This window comes from Pavona decussata, unplaced genomic scaffold, assembly GCF_977016875.1.
Source record: "Pavona decussata unplaced genomic scaffold, jaPavDecu1.1 SCAFFOLD_58, whole genome shotgun sequence".
NCBI lineage: Eukaryota > Metazoa > Cnidaria > Anthozoa > Scleractinia > Agariciidae > Pavona > Pavona decussata.
Window position 1 is genome coordinate 3,899,639 of NW_028145480.1, and position 16,605 is coordinate 3,916,243.

Consider the following 16,605-nt stretch of genomic DNA (forward strand, 5'->3'; position numbering starts at 1 on the left):
TGTACTATTTCTTATGCTATGCAACCCTTTTAACTCTGTTGTTAGTTAAATCCTGAAGTGTCATCATTCAAATAAATGCTCTTTAGAGGCACTTTCCTGAAATTCTTTCAAAACAAAATTTGTTATAGTTTCTGCCGAATTTATTTATTTTTTTAGTAAAGTGGGAGGCGTAAATTATGATTTCAGCCACAAGGCAAATCATTAGAACACATTTTGCTTTCCGAGACCAACCACCCAAAATTTTTTGTTGATTTGATATAATTTAAAAAGGTTAAGCACTGTCACCTATTCTATATCGCTGGAGAGTTTTTCCGAGAGGAAAATATTCCTTCTTCAGTTTTGGCTAATTAGGTCAGGAGGTTTACTGGCGACTGTGACGTCACTCAATTGGGCGAATTTTTTCCTTGCTTTTGTTGACATCCTTGGGGTAAAATTATAAATGTCTTTTGATGAAAGTACATTTAAAACTATGAATCTTGAAGAGATGTTTTACTACACTAGTAAAATTTGATTATCATTTTGATTTTTGTTTTAATTATGGGGAGCAGGGATGGCGCAGTGGTGAGAGAACTCGCCTCCCACCAATGTGGTCCGGGCTCGATTCCCGAACCTGGCGACATATGTGGGTTGAGTTTTTTATTGGTTCACGTACTAGCCTTGCTCCGAGAGGTTTTCTCCGGGTACTACGGTTTTGTCCTCTCCTCAAAAACCAACACTTCTAAATTCCAATTCGATTTGGAAAGTGTCCCCAATTAGTGCTCTGCGCTAAAGACATTGACACTTACATAAAGTGATTTATTTATTTATCTTTATTCTCATTTTTATCTCAAGTCAGTTTCAATGTGTCACCCACAGTGTGAGAATCTTTGAAAATGTAGAAGGAATGTTCTCTGTTTCTTCACCGTTTTAGTCTATAGAACACTGAGTTAGAAGCGCTCGTAGACGTTTGAGGAACTCTTATCAACAGGCGATCGAAACAATCGACTGTGACTAGTATTTTCCACAACAGCTTCTCTTCCTCTCAAACGTCTGCTTGGGTTTTTGTAAGCCTATTGAAGCACGGTAAGTGTATTCTTGTAATAAAATGTTAAACAATAAACAACTTAAAAACAATAAACTATATTAATTTGGTTTAAGGCAATAAAAAGTGATCAAAATAACGTAGCATAAACAACAATAAATAATGACAACGGATAAAATATTTTTAATTTGATATTCTCACGATGGGTTAATTACAACATCTTATTCATTTATTTATTTTTTTCTAGAAACTATAGAAGCGAATAGATTATTGTCAGTGCACTTCTCGGTTATACGAATTGCCTAGGCACTTCCGGTAATAAACGAGTTAACAAGTCAGAAATTTATACTTTAATTCAATTGAAAAAGAAAAAAGTCCCGCCGGATAAGGTTGCTGATAAAAAAAAAAAAAAATCACAATGTGCATCATAATAAACAGTACCACAGGAGAGTGTTTCGCTGTCAGCTTCTTTAATTGGAATCCTGCGCATTCGAGTTCAATCCACAGAATCAAATGTTATAACCATTGTGTGCAATATCTGATAGAGAACGCCTAAAGTACTGCAAAACGAATTTGCGTGCTAATGGTCACACTTTGGGCTGATTTTGTACACAATCAGAAAAATTGCTTCCTTACAGGAGAAACAGTACGTAAACCAAGTGCTGCTTTTGAAATCATGACAAGGTTTCTTTGAAAGGTAACACTTTGGCATTTCATCCACGAACTTAGAAGGTAAAAGTAACACTCACCAGGCGAGGAAAACAAAAACAACCAATGATCAACGTACAAGTTAAAAATACAATGAAAGCGACCTGTTTGTTAACACATTGGAAGAATAATAGAGGAGAATTTTCTATCGATCCGGGCATTTTCGACGAATGAACTGACTATGCAATGACATTGCCTCTCCACGGATAGACATCACGTCACGTGATCAATTTTAACCAATCTGACTCGGAGAAAATAAAGTGGTGAGCTATAAGCATTATGGTTATCTTTGCGTTGATTTGACGAGAGGTATCTGCATCAGTACTTCCCTGTGAAGCAAGGGAGACAATTGTCTCCCTTGCTTCCCTGTGATGCATTTTGGTTCTCGTACTTCGGGCGAACTGGATCTGAAATATTAAAACGTATTGACCTCCCTCCTCCCAAGCACTCCCTTGATTCCCTCACGAAAAAAGTTACTTATAGACTTAAAAACGCTTGAAAACAAGCCTCTTTGAATACGGTGTAACGGCCGGTATACTTGACTTATTTCACAAGGGGGGGGGGGGGGGGGGGAGGAGGGAATGGGCCGGGAACGGCCGGTATACAGACAGTATAATTTATCAGCGTAACAGCCTATAACTTGTTGAAGGAAATAATTACAAAATTTAGTCGCTGAATATGTCGCTGAAGTTTCCTTGCTTGGTGAATATTGTATTTGGAGTAAAGTTAATTCTTTGCCTCTGTAACATGTCTTTGACAAAATTGCGGTTTCAAAATTTGCCATCAATAATCTCCCAACCTACAATACTATAAAATATCCCTGTGAAAACATTTCAGCCTTTGGCTAGCAACGGTTAGCTATTACTTGTAATGAAATGAGTTCAATAACAAGAGCATTGACTGTAGAGCATTTTAGGGCACACTATAATCCTCCTAAAGATGACTTCACCTGTCTATTTTCATCGCTGTCATGTATTGCGATGACGTCATTCTTCGGGAAGCCCCCCCCTCCCTTCCATAACTCCGAGAGTGTTAAAAATACGACAAGGAAACTTAGAGGATATATTAAATTTTCTTTTAGATCCTCATCGTTCTTTGAATACGCCACATGGCGTGGTAATTACGTCAAGATTTTCAAACTGAGGCCATCTTGGATTTCTTACGGATTTGTCAAATACGTCCAGAAACCACTGAAACTGAGATCATCAACAGTAAAAAAACACTAAAATAATCTTAAAATAAATAAATAAATAAATAAATAAATAAATAAATAAAAAATGTTTGATACTCAGGCTACTAACTTATATTCTTGCGTGCCGTTAACCTTTTGTTGTTTAACCTCAAAATGTCCTCTTAGTATTGAAGCCCAATCCTTTCCAATGAATCACTGCCTCTCCATTTTCCCATGTAAACCACTTCACAAACTTGTAAACAATTCTTTATTTGGTTAAAACAGTAGATATACTGAAGAGAAGCCCATAAAACTGTTTAAAAATTATTACAAGAAAACGACGGAGACTTTGCACTTCAAAGGTGATCGCTATGGCAACAAATACGCAATATCTTCTTTCATAACACTTCCGCCATACAACAACCCTGTTTGGTTGTAGTTTTTAGACATTTTTAATTCTCATAGTTTCTTTCTTTGCAGTATTCAAACATCTTTTTCTTTGAAACGTCCAAACAACTTCCTTTTGTTACTTTATTTAAATGTACCCCATGAAACGTGCCGTTGCTACGGAATTGTAAAACATGTCATTATGAGACCCATAACCCTTAACCTCGATAGAGTTTCAAAATTCTTCCTCTCCACCAATCAGAGATGAGAATCGTGCAAGTGATATTGTAAATACAGGAAGAAAGATCCTCGAAAAAATATTGTACTAAGTTTATTTCAGACGTGAACGGTAACTGTTTTCAATTTAACGCCACCAAATGCAAAAAGGATATTTTTATACGGCTATAGGTTTGGGTAACGCGCGAACAGTTTTTAAGCGAAGTAATTTTGCGGCAACAAATTGCAAAATGTCTGACTTCAAAATCTAGCGTCAGAGCACATTTTCTCCAAGCTGATCAAGTTCAAACAAAAGGTGGTTTCGCTGGCCGAAACAGAGACATCTTAAAGGAGGAAATTTTCAGAAAAGTACGCCGACATAGAAAGAGTTTGACTTCGAGGCAACACTAAAAGGTTATAAATGCGAAGTTCACATTTTCCTTAATTAACGCAGTGACATTGCAAAATCTAGAATGTTCATTTTCACAGATATGTTATTTCGAACTTATGCCAGGATCTAAAACTATAATAATATCATCAGCCGACTGGTCGATAAGGGAATTAACAAATATATGAAACGAAATACATTGTCTTGACAACGAGCACATGTCAACAAAAAAAGATGTAAGAGTCTGTTTTCTTTGGCGACGTATTAAAACGTGTCCAAATATAGGTTGCGGTCACGTCCACGACGCTAACTACAGTTAATCTTTAGTTGGATGAAGTTAACTGATCACGAATTATTGATCCTTGAAATGTTCATCGACTAAAGTTGCTTTAATCCGTTCATGTTTCGCCTCACTACTATCACTATTTATTAAAATCTGGATCATTGTATAATGCAATTCCAGGGACTTGATCGGCTGAGCGGCCATGGTATATGAGCCATTACATTATGTCCGAGAAATAGCAACCATTAAATTGTCTTCTGGTTGTTCTTGGAAAGCAAAATCAGCAAGATCTAGCGATAATCTTGGTTGTTTTTAATAAAACAATTATTTCACTCGCGCTTGTTGGATATGAGATGGTTATAGCCTCGTTAGTCTATCATCTCATACGCGCGCTTGTGGAATCAGTAATTGTTACCTGTAAATTTGAGTGTACGTGCAAACTAAAGTAAGCATGCCAAGACATGGCGTTCTGATTGGCCCTTGAAGTCGTTTCTTTTAAGCTTAATAAACCGTTCATCCTGCTTGAGTCTAACTATAGTTAGTTACTATTTTTCTGGATCACCAAAGCGAAAATTCTTAATTATAGTTGCTGAGCAAATGAAGAAGTGGTCACATTACTGAATCGGCAGATAACTTAAGTGATCTATGTATGGACGATAGTTAATTAATTCTAATGTGACGGCCACAGCAAGATGAAACGGTTTGAATGTTGAGACGGTATCAGGCAATTAATTGAATATTTGGTAGAATTCCGAAATGTCGGAAAAAAATAGGGATAAGAATGGACTTGGGACTGCTCTGTGCACGATGAATGACAGCAAACGTCGATGAGTCAGCAAAAACATATCATGGATGATTCAGCATTTGCTGATGTAAAACACAGCCGGTGTTATTTGCATATGAGCAAGCTGAGAATTACAGAACATGAAATTGTAGCATTTTAATTAGAATTTTCAACAAACTTAAGGAGAGAAAAATAACCGCCAACATAAAACGACTAGCTAAATAATTCTTGTGATAATTATTGAAAAGATCAGGGAAATGGCTGTGTTTATTTGGACCAGACAAAAAGATGCTACTTCACTTAGGCGATTAATTTTCCGACTATTTCGTTCAAAACAGGAATAACGTGAAAACCCTCTGTAGTTATTGTTGCCAAGACGAAAAACATCCAAACGGCAAATGTAAAATTGGTGAGTTTACATTTCAACATTTTCAGAGAGGGTTCATTTACGATACATCCATTCTATTCCTTTATTTGGCGGGAAAAATGCCCCGATATTGTGCGCTAAGATAACGCGGTCCGGCAAACCGAATTATTTTCTGAGGGAAACTCGAGAAAAGCTGTGAGCTTCGAGGAACAGACTAGAATAAACAATTTCCTTCCACGCTTCTGAAACAAAATAAAGGTTGTTGGGTAATATTTAACAATTATACTGCGAAATCGCACGGAATATCGCCTGATACTTAGCCGACGAGGCCGTAGGCCGAGTTGGCTAAAATCAGGGGATATTCTGCAAGATTGAGCAGGATAATTGTTTTATTATTGAACACATTGATAACAAGGTACAGTTTTATTAGAGAAAAGCTGGAGACGATCTTCCGAGCTAGTTACTTGTTTAAAGGGCTTTGCATTGTCACTTTTCTCCCCGACACATGAAATTACGCATATCGCAGGATATCTGTTGTGTACCGGGCGACGAATATTGAGTGCACCATGACCGTATTTGGGCAGTGTTATAATGTATTGAATAATAAATCGGATATATCTCAGCACGTGATACACAACATTCGAGTGAAAATATTTCATGGATTTAGGAGTATAACCCCGATAATACGAATCGTTCGCATAAAAAATGTAATTTATATTAATACTCCAAACGAATTCATGGTATATTTCTGAATTCGTTTATTTACACTTTTGAAAAAGTACCTGTCCACTGTGTTTTGCATATTAATAACACAAAACCTAATCGATAATTAGTCGTGTTTTTAATCAGTTCAATTCCTTGGTTGTGATGTCAGTACGTGGTTACGCATAATACAGAGTCCAAACTTTGACAGCAACTTGCCACCCGTTAAATTCGTTGGTGGACAATGCTATTAAAATAAAACGACTTGTGGGCACTGACTGAGTTGCCCGTTTACGCTCTAATTTGTTCTCAAGCACTGTTGAGAAATATGTTTTACTCACTAACAGAATTTCTCGTAAAAGAATGCACTTCAACGAAAAATTGTACATAGCTTGGCTTGTGCTGTTGACCGAAGGTAAGAATCGGTATATATATATTAGTTTTTGAATTCCTAAATCATTCATGTCACCTTTTTGTAAATTTCATCCTGTTTTTAAGCAAGGAATATCAGATGAATAGAAATGAAACAATTTTACGATAGCCCGCAGTCAGAGAATTGTAAGAATTGTGTAGATCTTTTTCTAATCGTAGAGTCCTACCCGTAGGGCATTCGAATTCGTTGGTAACGAATATTTTTGAAAAGGAATTCAATCTACAACCATCTCTTTGCTAATTTCACACTAATGAGTAAAATTCATGACACCAAACAATAGTTTGGCGAAGAAATGACTGAAATGAAACCAAATTCTTAGAATGTAACAAATAGTGTTTGTAACAGGTAAAGATTGATATCTTTTAAATCGTTCAGCAATTTTCGTCTGACAAATTGAAAATTTTAATTTTGTTATTCTGAATGTGCTAATGTCTGCTGGTGATGACGTCATGACGGCCATGTTGTTTTCAGTTGTATCATGTTTCTACAAGAAATGTTTGCCATCGTTTTCCTTATAACAATGTGTTATATATACTTTTAAGGCCCTAAACGTGCATCGACCTCCCAATAGTAGCGATCACCACCTCTCGAAAGCCCTACTCACCACCTTCCCAAAAGCAAAGGTGAACTTTATGAGCGAACAATTCCAGAAGTTGCCAACAATCCCTCCGCAAGTTTATACGATGTTAGACGGAGGGGTGACATAAGGAGGTTTCCGAGAAAAAGCGGTAAAAACATTAATCCTGGTCGAATAACAACCCAACGCTGAGACCGGATTTACAAACTATGCGGGTAAACAGGCGCTCCGTAAGAACGAATCTATTGAAATTAAACATCGTAAGAAAGATTGCTCACAACCACGCAACGTTCACCCTAATGTTCCTCACCGGACATGATTCGTCTTTCGCTCTGAGTATCTGAGTAGGTAAAATAAAGAATACTGACTTGCATTTTATCAAGACGACGTCACAATACGGCGTGAATTAGTCTTTCTGGTATTTCTAAAGAAATTCATGGCGTTCTAGCATGGCGGCCTTATATTTCAGTCGAACATCGTAAAATTCAGACTTTCTTATTTTCTTGAATTTGAAGGAGAATCACACCAAACCGCACGTTTTGGCTGAATTTATCATAAATCTGTCAACGAAGCCGGTTTTCAGTTTTCTTAAAGTGTTCCGGCTTCATAAACCGGCAATTGTGTTAATAGGCCTCAGCTAAACTTTGGGTTGGGAGCCAGGAACACACGTCGGAGGTCGGGAAGGGCTTATTTTTGGAAGGATTTTAGTGGCGTCTGGTAAAGAATTGGCAACGCTACTCATAACTAAAGTGACAAAAACGTATCGCAGCTTTCTAACTATTGTATGTTATAATAGGATTTTTAGGTTGCTGCAGTCAAGAAGGAAGGCTAACAAGCTACCTCCTGGACAGCACTCGTTACACCAACAAGTTCAGACCAGTGAAGAATGATAGCCACATCGTGGATGTTAAACACAGTTTAATTCTGCTTAGGATAGTGAAACTAGTAAGTGATCCAGAAATACTTGGTTGTTAAAGCGTTCTTCAGAATCTCTAATTCCATTAATTGGAGGGGTATAAAGTTTAAGGACGGTGCTATTTTTTGTTACTGCGCATACATTCTGCGCATCTCGAGATACTCGGGTTTCCTATGGGTGGTGCCTACTAATACAGGGATATTTTTGCGCGGTTTAAAACTATGCGGAGAAAGCAGAACTTAGCAAGTGCTCTTGGGAGTAACCACGCATTTTTCAAAGATAATAAAGCTCCATTTTGGAAAGAAAACGCCATACATTGCTTTGTATTTTACTGCTTTTTAGAATAATTGTTGCGAATTAATCTCTGAAAAATGCCTGGTTACCCCCAATTTTCTGCCGGTTTGGATTTCAATAGCCTAAGATCTGCTTTTCCCGCATAGTTATAAATCCCGCTAAAAAATACTACGGTATTAGTAGACACCGTCGTGGCTTGGGGCTGCTTTTCTGTAGATATCGATTTCGAAATGGTTATTTTTATTCCTTTTCCTAGGAAGAAAAGCATCTTCAAATCACTCTAGATGTGAGAATTAGAATGGTAAGGTATTTCTGTGTAATTTGTAAATTAAAGTCTTTAATAGTTTGAAAATATACGCATGTTTAGTTTTTTAATGATACAGATTTCGTCGTGATTTTCATAGATCGTTTCCTTCGATTTACTCCCCTGAAATGATTCAGGTATCGGCAAGATAGTCGATAAACTAAATACTCAACATTCTGATGCATGTGTCGTAAGTAATATCAATCAATCAATCAATCAATCAATCAATCAATCAATCAATCAATCAATCAATCAATCAATCAATCAATCAATCAATCAATCAATCAATCAATCAATCAATCAATCAATCAATCAATCAATCAATCAATCAATCAATCAAACAGTCAGTTAGTCAGTCAGTCAATCAATCGTTTATTTACCCACGTAAAGTTTAATGAGCTAAAAGCTCGTTCAAAATACCTACGTTCTGAATAAAATATATAAAGTAAAACTGTATAAAGAAAAAAATTACAAAGCCTAAAATATTTTAATGTGACTGCTGATTCTACATTACTACAAGTGTCGAACGAACAAAACAAAACAAACAAAATTAATTGCAAACAACAACAACAACAACAACAACAACTACAACAAGAGGGTTATATCAAGGAGTCTCCAATGCTTTCTAAAGATGACCACAAATCAGTGAAAATCAGAAGCAGGTTCATTTTCAAAGGGTTATTTACTAGCTTTATGTATTACAAGGCCGTTGTTCACATTCATTTAATGGCCTTTTTCTGTTACCATCTGCCTTAGTATACTTGCGATTTTGTTTCAGCAATGGCGAGATGTGAACTTGATGTGGAATTCGTCCGAATACGGTGACATAAAACAGATTAATTTGGATGATAACGACATTTGGACACCGCAGATTATATTGTACAACAAGTAAGTTACACAGTAGAAGTTATACAACACTGAGGCCGAGTGGCCTTGTGGTTAGGGCGCCGGTAGCTAGCGGCACCATCTTGGATTCAACAAAGAGATGTTTCTTTGTTCGTAAAAAAGGCGATTTGTTGCTCTGACCGAATTTCGCTATGCGGACCACTTATTAAGATACCGGGATGTAGCACGCTAAGTGGTGGAGTCAGTCCGTTATTTGAATTTCCACATCATGTTCTTAGGTAAACTATTTTGAATTTTAAAAGAGCCCAGTTTTCCTGTGTCAAGCCAGCAATGCCAAAGTGATATAATAGAGATTGTTTTGCACTTAACTATCTGGTTCTCACTCTTTCCTTTGCTAATGTTCTCACATTTCTTTCTCCCTAAAAATTCTTGTTCTTTGTGTTTAATTAGTAAATGGAAAAAAGAAACTTGAAAGTTGAAATGATGATGTACCATAATATCGTTAACTGGGCTGCTCTGTCCTTATTCGGTAATCTTATCCTGCTTCCGTTTATTTTCAAATGCAATTTAGAATTCAGAATTTCAGTCGTGTCTTCATATTCGCTCAAAAGGCTTTTTTAGGGGTCAATTTTGTTTTCGCCGACGCCTTATTATTGGAGGGAATATTACGTTTTAAAATTGGTTGGGTTTGACAATAAAGCCTGTTTAGAATAGTCAGCTTGCAGCTTTAAAACTCTTATGTCCGGGATATGGATTATTATGAGGAAGAGGAAGATTTTAGCTTCTGATTCTTTTTGAGGGGTGGGGGGTTGACAGGGTGTTATATTCCGAGAGTGAAACATGGTCTTTGCAAGTAACGTACCATTAACTAAAGTTTCTCTACTGTCTTGTTCTCATCTTTAGTGCTGTTACTGATGACTCAGATACACCTTCTTTCAAAGCTACTGTAACGTATGATGGAACTGTCACATGGGTCGTTGCCATGATTACCAAGAGCTCCTGCCAAATAAGTGTTGAAAATTTTCCGTTGGATGAGCAGGTAAGGCTTCATGGATTACGCATTGCATCGTTGGTTGAGCAGATGAAAACTGTTCGATACAAGAGCCACCGTTTCTGAGCAAAAGGTTGATTGGGTTTAACGGTAATGTATTTATATACCGCACATATCACATAGTCGCACGGCAATGTGGGGTGAGATCGGTCGCCAGCATGTAATATAAAGGTGTCACTGGCAGCCGCTATTAGTCCATATTTTGATCTCACTCACCCACCCTACCCACGCATGAATGTGAAAGACAGAATGGAGTGGTGGTAACTGACATTTAAGCTAGATATATATAATTTTATTTTTGAACTTTGGAGGTCAAGGATTTCAAGGAAAAATGTTTACAATAAAGTGCAGAAAGGAACTCTAAAAAAATTGCGTTTGTTTTACAGATGTGTAAATTAACTTTCGGCTCATGGAACTATGACATCACCAAACTCAACATTTACCCCGCAAGCCAGACCATTTCTAGGGAGAAGTACCTGAAAAATGGAGAGTGGGCGCTGATCAGTACTCGTTCTGAACGCAGTCTCATGTCACACTTCTGCTGCAAGTCCATGGTGTCAGGCGTGTCGTACGTGCTTCATATTAGGCGTTTGTCGCTGTTTTACGTCACAATTTTCATCTTACCTTGCGCTCTGATTTCTGTGCTGACTCTTCTCGTGTTTCTTATGCCTGAAGGTTAGATTATGGACTGATTTCTGAGTTTATATCAGTAAGTTGTCAGTCAGTCAGTCAGTCAGTCAGTCAGTCAGTCTGTCAGTCAGTCAATCATTCCGTCAGTGAGTGAGTGAGTGAGTCAGTAAGTCAGTCAGTCATCATGTCTTTCAATAGGTCAACCAGCCACTCACCCAGTCAATTATACAGATGAAACCATTTGATTGACAAGTCAAGTTTAACCAGCAACTAAACTTATGTTACTTTATTTCATCCTTCACTTGTTTTTCTTTGTCTCAATCTTCAGACACTGGTGAGCGTATGGCCGTCGGAGTTACAATTCTTCTCTCTCTGGCCGTATTTTTCTTAATGGTCGAAGAAAAGATGCCGGTTTCTGAGAACCTTCCCTTGATTGGCAAATACTACTGCTGCACAATAATAGAAGTATCACTGTCTCTAGCAGCCATGTGTTACGTACTGCGGTATGTACATCACCAGCCGTGTGCATTACCAGACTGGATACGGGTGAGTAAATACGAGCAGCCTGCATGCTAATACCAATTACTAATATCTAACTTTACATATGTTGTATAGAGCGGTGCTCGAATTCTGATTGGCTCGTTGTATTGTTTACATCTGTTGCGATTGGCCAGAGTAATTACTTTGGTTTTGGTTTTATGACACTCAATTGGAAACCGCTCTAATGGACCTCTTTTGTCTACATTCAAATTAGCCTCACTAGCCTCGTTCGACGTAAAATATTCTTTTGATTTTTGAACTCAAGAACGAGGTTAGTCGGACTAATTTGAATGCAAACAAAAAAATTTGAATTTATCAGCCATTTTCGCATAGGGTCTATTAGATAAAAATATTATTTAACAAAATACTTGATTGATTAACCCCCAATACACGCAAATTTTCTTTTGACACCTACGCATCAGACCCCGGTTGTTCAAAGAGCGGACAAATCACTATCCAGCGGAATAAGTGACTCCAACCAATACATTTTATCAGCTGGATAAAGTTATCCGCTCTTTGTACAACTGGGCCAAGTTTCGTTTTTTTTTTTAAGTCTGAATTTTCATAACCGTAGTATGGTCAAAATGATCAACTGGGCGCATTTTCTTTGGTTTGCTAGAAATATATATTAGGGTACTTGGCGAGAGTCGTCTTTTACAAAACCGGGCAAACGAAAGCTGAGGAAGAGGAGACACCGAATACAAGACTACAGCTGGACCCTCGAGATCCCCGCGGATTTGAAGAGGGAGGAACGAAAGCACGGATTGCAGTAACAAAGTGGAGGAAACGTAAGAAAATAGAGTCCGATTGGAGAAAGCGAGGGGTAGTAGAGGGGGTTGGGTACAGGGGTGGAGAGATAGACTCCACGACTAGCATCTGTGCCACTTAGAATGGCTGGTACCGCTCTCCGTCTCAGCTGGGCCTGTACCTCAGGCCAGTAGAACATTTCTGATTTTGTAGCCTAGAAAACGCTTTCAACATCCACAGAAGAACAAAATCATTGCTTCGTTATCGCCCCCATCTCGGTTAAAATTGAGGCAACTTTTGTCTGCGTTTTACCAGGAAGCAGAGTCATAATTACCTCTTTAAGGTTATCCTTAAGATTTTGAGATTGCATACTTTTTTAATTACATTAATTCGCGTTTTTTAAAATTCAGTCACGGTCAGTTAGGATAAAGAGGCCTAACTATCCAGAAGTAGATACCGTGGAAACCGCTTTTGGAAGCCTTGACCGCCTAAGAAATTTGGATTTAGTCCTACATAAAATCTGTACTCGGTTTCCAAAATACAAAATACCAGCTCAAAATTTCGTAAAACTGCGGAAGAACCAATTCCTTTCGTTTTCGAACTTAAGGGGCAAATATTTCGTTTTTAAAATGCGAGAAAAGGTACATGCATACTTAATAATCCTAGCAGTCCGAAGGTCAGCTCGCATTTTCGTAAAACAAACAAACAACGGCTTATATATTCTGGGGATAAAATCCCTTTTTCCGAAAACTTTCTGCCTCTTAAATTTTCAGCTAAATCATTCGAACAGATCAGTTGGCATTAGCTTACACAAACATGTCTTCAAAACGGCAAGGAACGATTTATGAACACAGGAGACACCATTTCAAGTATTTTGTTTAGATATTCTCGCGGGAGGCCACTGATAACCCATTTTGCCGTTTTCTTTGTACAGCGGCGGTTCAAGAAAAGAAAGCAGAGCTCCCTGTAGCCGAGTCCCTCGCGGTCAAAATTCTGGCAGAAAACATCAAAGATCGCGACAAGTCTGAAGAAGTCCAAGAACAGTGGGTACTGGCGGCGAATGTGCTCAACAGATTCTTTATATGGCTGTTTCTTTTTTCTGTTGTTATCACTCTTGTAGCAGTATTTGCAGTAGACACGACAAGATTTGAAACTTAAACCTAGATAGAATGAGGATTCAGAGACCTTTTCACGGCACAAATCCGCCATTTCAATTTGTGGAAATCACGGTGGAAAATAATGCTTGTATGTGGAAATCCCGAAATCCGAAGGCCGATGTTGAAGATGTTGATTCTCGATCTTGTCAAATTCGAATAGAGGTTCCCTTCCAATTCAGAATGCAAACTTGATTTAAAGCACGTAAGCTTTCCATTCCATTACGCAATCACGTGACTCTTACCACATAGTAACGCGACGACACTTCAAACTCTATCACCTAAAAAAAGATTCCGGAATGGGACGGAATAGCTTGTGTCCTTCAGGAAATGAATTTTGGTTCCTGAATTGGAAGGGCAACTCTATTCGAATTTTTCGTGCGTTTTTTGGCATCGGGTTTCGTCATTTTTCCCACACAAATATTGTATTTCACTCCATGTTTGTGCTGTTTTCAAAATCGTGGATTTACCGTGAAAAGGTCTTTATTTTGAGTACAATTTAACAATAAAAATATCACAGTTGTAAACGACAGCGGAAACGCGAGGGCTGGAATAGTCTGATTCTCAGACGGTTCGAGGATTTTCGTTTGACTTTGAAATGACTCCAGCGTTCGTACAAAACCCGGCGAAACCTAAACAAACGAACTGGAAAATAGCGGTTTGACTGGTTTAGAGAGACAGAGGTCCGAGAATTTTCTAGAAAGTTTGACATGTCTTTCACGTCACTCAGTTTTCAGCGAACTGATTGGTCAATCGAACAATGTTTCATCCGTATAAGGATGCTCTTTAGAGGTGAACGAAGGAGACTTCCTCTTTTAAACATATAACGAGTGCTTGCGGATACCTAATTTTTGAGGTCAGATGCAAATCGCTCTATCCCAAATAGTTTTCGTTTTCTTAGACTGTTAGAGCGATTTTAGCGTATTTAAGGATGGTGCCTACTTTTGTTACTGTGCATAAGTTCTGCGCATCTCGAGATACTCGAGTTTCTTATGGGTAGTGCCTACTCATACAGCGATATTTTTGCGCGGTTTAAAACTATGCGGAGAACCGAAAAGAAAATTGGGGGTAACCATGCATTTTTCAGAGATAAAAAAGCTTCAATTTTGAACAAAACGCCATACATTGCTTTGCATTTTACTGTTTTTTAGATTGTTGCTTAATTATCTCTAAAAAATGCGTGGTTACCCCCAAATTTAATTTGGATTTCAATAGTCCTTGCTAAGATCTGCTTTCTCCGCATAGTCATCAACCAAACAAAATACATCTTTATTAGTAGGCACCGTCCTTAAAACGAGGCTCCATATTCAAAGGGGGTTATCGCACAGGATTCTCCTGGAGAAAAGTCCGTTTAAATAAAGTTTTTACTTTGACAAGTTTTTTTGTGAGTCAGTGAGATTACTCAATCATTCTATTATCTACTAAAAATGTTTCAAGTTTTTTAAAGTGAAGAATGTGAAGACCGATCGGCACTGAGTCTGTGTTAAAAAAATATTAAGTTACGCAGTCCGCCTCGATTAGCTATGCTATATGCGGACTGCGTAATTCTGTAATAAATATAAAAGATATAAATATTAAATAAAGTTGTTGTTGTCGTTGTTGTGTTTACTGTTTGAACGGATGTCATCCGGAAAACAGATTCAAATGATGGTTCCCGAAACTTTTTCAGCAAATCATAAAAGGATTTCTAATATTTATAAAGGTTTTGGTAAACTTACAGACTCACAACAAACTTGTCAGCTTTGAGGTTTCAAAGGGAACTGAAATACCGTTATGATAGTTTAGCAAGGTGGTCATTATATTTTAGATTTAATTAATGCCCCCCCCAAAAGTTTTTTTTTCCGGGGTGGGGACGATCAACGGGATTGAAAGAGGATACTGAAGGGAGGGGAGGGTGTTTCCCGGAAGTTTGTTTGGTCATAGACAAAGTTCCTTGTCAGATGAACATTAAGCGCCAGAGCCCGTTTTCATTAAAATAACGTGTACGTATCAAATGCGTACACCATATTATTTATACGTGTTTTGCAGTTGTCAATATTAAAGATGCAACTTTGAATTAAAAATAATTACAAAGATAACCTTTTGCACTGCGGTTATAAACCCACGACCTTTGTTACTGTCTTTATCAATTTTACTCAAGTATGAAGAAAAATTGAAGAAAACTTGGTTGAACCTCTTATCGTAGTAAAAATTGCGCCATCAAATCGCAAACCCTGTTGACACAAAAACAGAGACGCTTAAATGAAACATTCAGCGTTGGATAATGTAACCGTTCCAATTTCAAAATCGTGAAATTCTGAAGCTATCACGTAAAGAGCCTGTCAAAAGACTATAACTATAAACAAAGTTGACTTGTACAAGTGCATCATTTAATAATAAAACAACAAATAAACAGTCTTCAATAAATATTTCTACTGAATTAAATATACTTCTGAGTGGAGCGAATATAATTTATCTAAATGATAAAAGACAAATAAATACCTATAATAATAAATATCGCTTCTTTGTACATAGTCTACAACCTCGCCAGCGAAAGCAGACGCCTTTTCAGCTTTTTGAAAGCCACAGGCTATCTATAACCGGACAAAAATAGAAAAGAATGTATGGTTTTATAAACAGAGTTGATACCTAAAGGTAAATTGGCCACCGTAGAGAGATTCGAGTGCTGACGTTTCGAGTGTTAGCCCTTCGTCAGAGCGAATTGCTTTGTTAAGGCTGGTTTCCATATGATCGCGGATCGCAGATCACAATAAGGTCTGCGATCGTCTGCGATCATAAGGAAACCAGCCTTTAGATAGAACATGGTTCTATCTTCTGCGATCGTGCGATCATATGATCGCAGACGATCGCAGACCTTATTGCGATCTGCGATCCGCGATCATATGGAAACCAGCCTTTAGTTATCAACTCCGTCGCTAAACCAAACATTCGTTTCTACTCCCTACCGATGCTGATCCACAATGCCACCTAACATAATCCATTTAACAGAAATACCTCCTTTTTCTAGGTAGACTGTAGAAGAGTCGTTTATTTTTCGTCTATTTAAAACTCGGCGATGGGGACGCAAACAGCCAAAAGCGCGTGTT

General features: G+C 37.8%; 1 protein-coding gene across 1 annotated transcript; it reads left to right on the forward strand.

Annotated features, from left to right (window-relative positions):
* The first annotated feature begins 6,250 nt into the window (after positions 1-6,250).
* LOC146479756 (acetylcholine receptor subunit alpha-like) lies at positions 6,251-15,339 on the forward strand. Its single transcript, XM_085110245.1, has 9 exons — positions 6,251-6,442; positions 7,834-7,982; positions 8,504-8,548; positions 9,330-9,439; positions 10,301-10,436; positions 10,835-11,123; positions 11,407-11,624; positions 12,238-12,406; positions 13,300-15,339. Exons 1-9 carry the CDS (start codon positions 6,391-6,393, stop codon positions 13,521-13,523), a joined length of 1,392 nt encoding a protein of 463 aa, XP_084966371.1. The 5' UTR covers positions 6,251-6,390; the 3' UTR covers positions 13,524-15,339.
* The last annotated feature ends 1,266 nt before the right edge of the window (positions 15,340-16,605 follow it).

What these genes read in the sequence shown, in the direction of transcription:
- LOC146479756 (XM_085110245.1), top strand. Translation starts at nt 6,391, where the DNA reads ATGCACTTCAACGAAAAATTGTACATAGCTTGGCTTGTGCTGTTGACC. An exon ending in TGCTTAGGATAGTGAAACTA is followed by an intron (nt 7,983 to 8,503) that starts GTAAGTGATCCA and finishes TCCTTTTCCTAG; the next exon opens with GAAGAAAAGCATCTTCAAAT. An exon ending in CAGATTATATTGTACAACAA is followed by an intron (nt 9,440 to 10,300) that starts GTAAGTTACACA and finishes TCTCATCTTTAG; the next exon opens with TGCTGTTACTGATGACTCAG.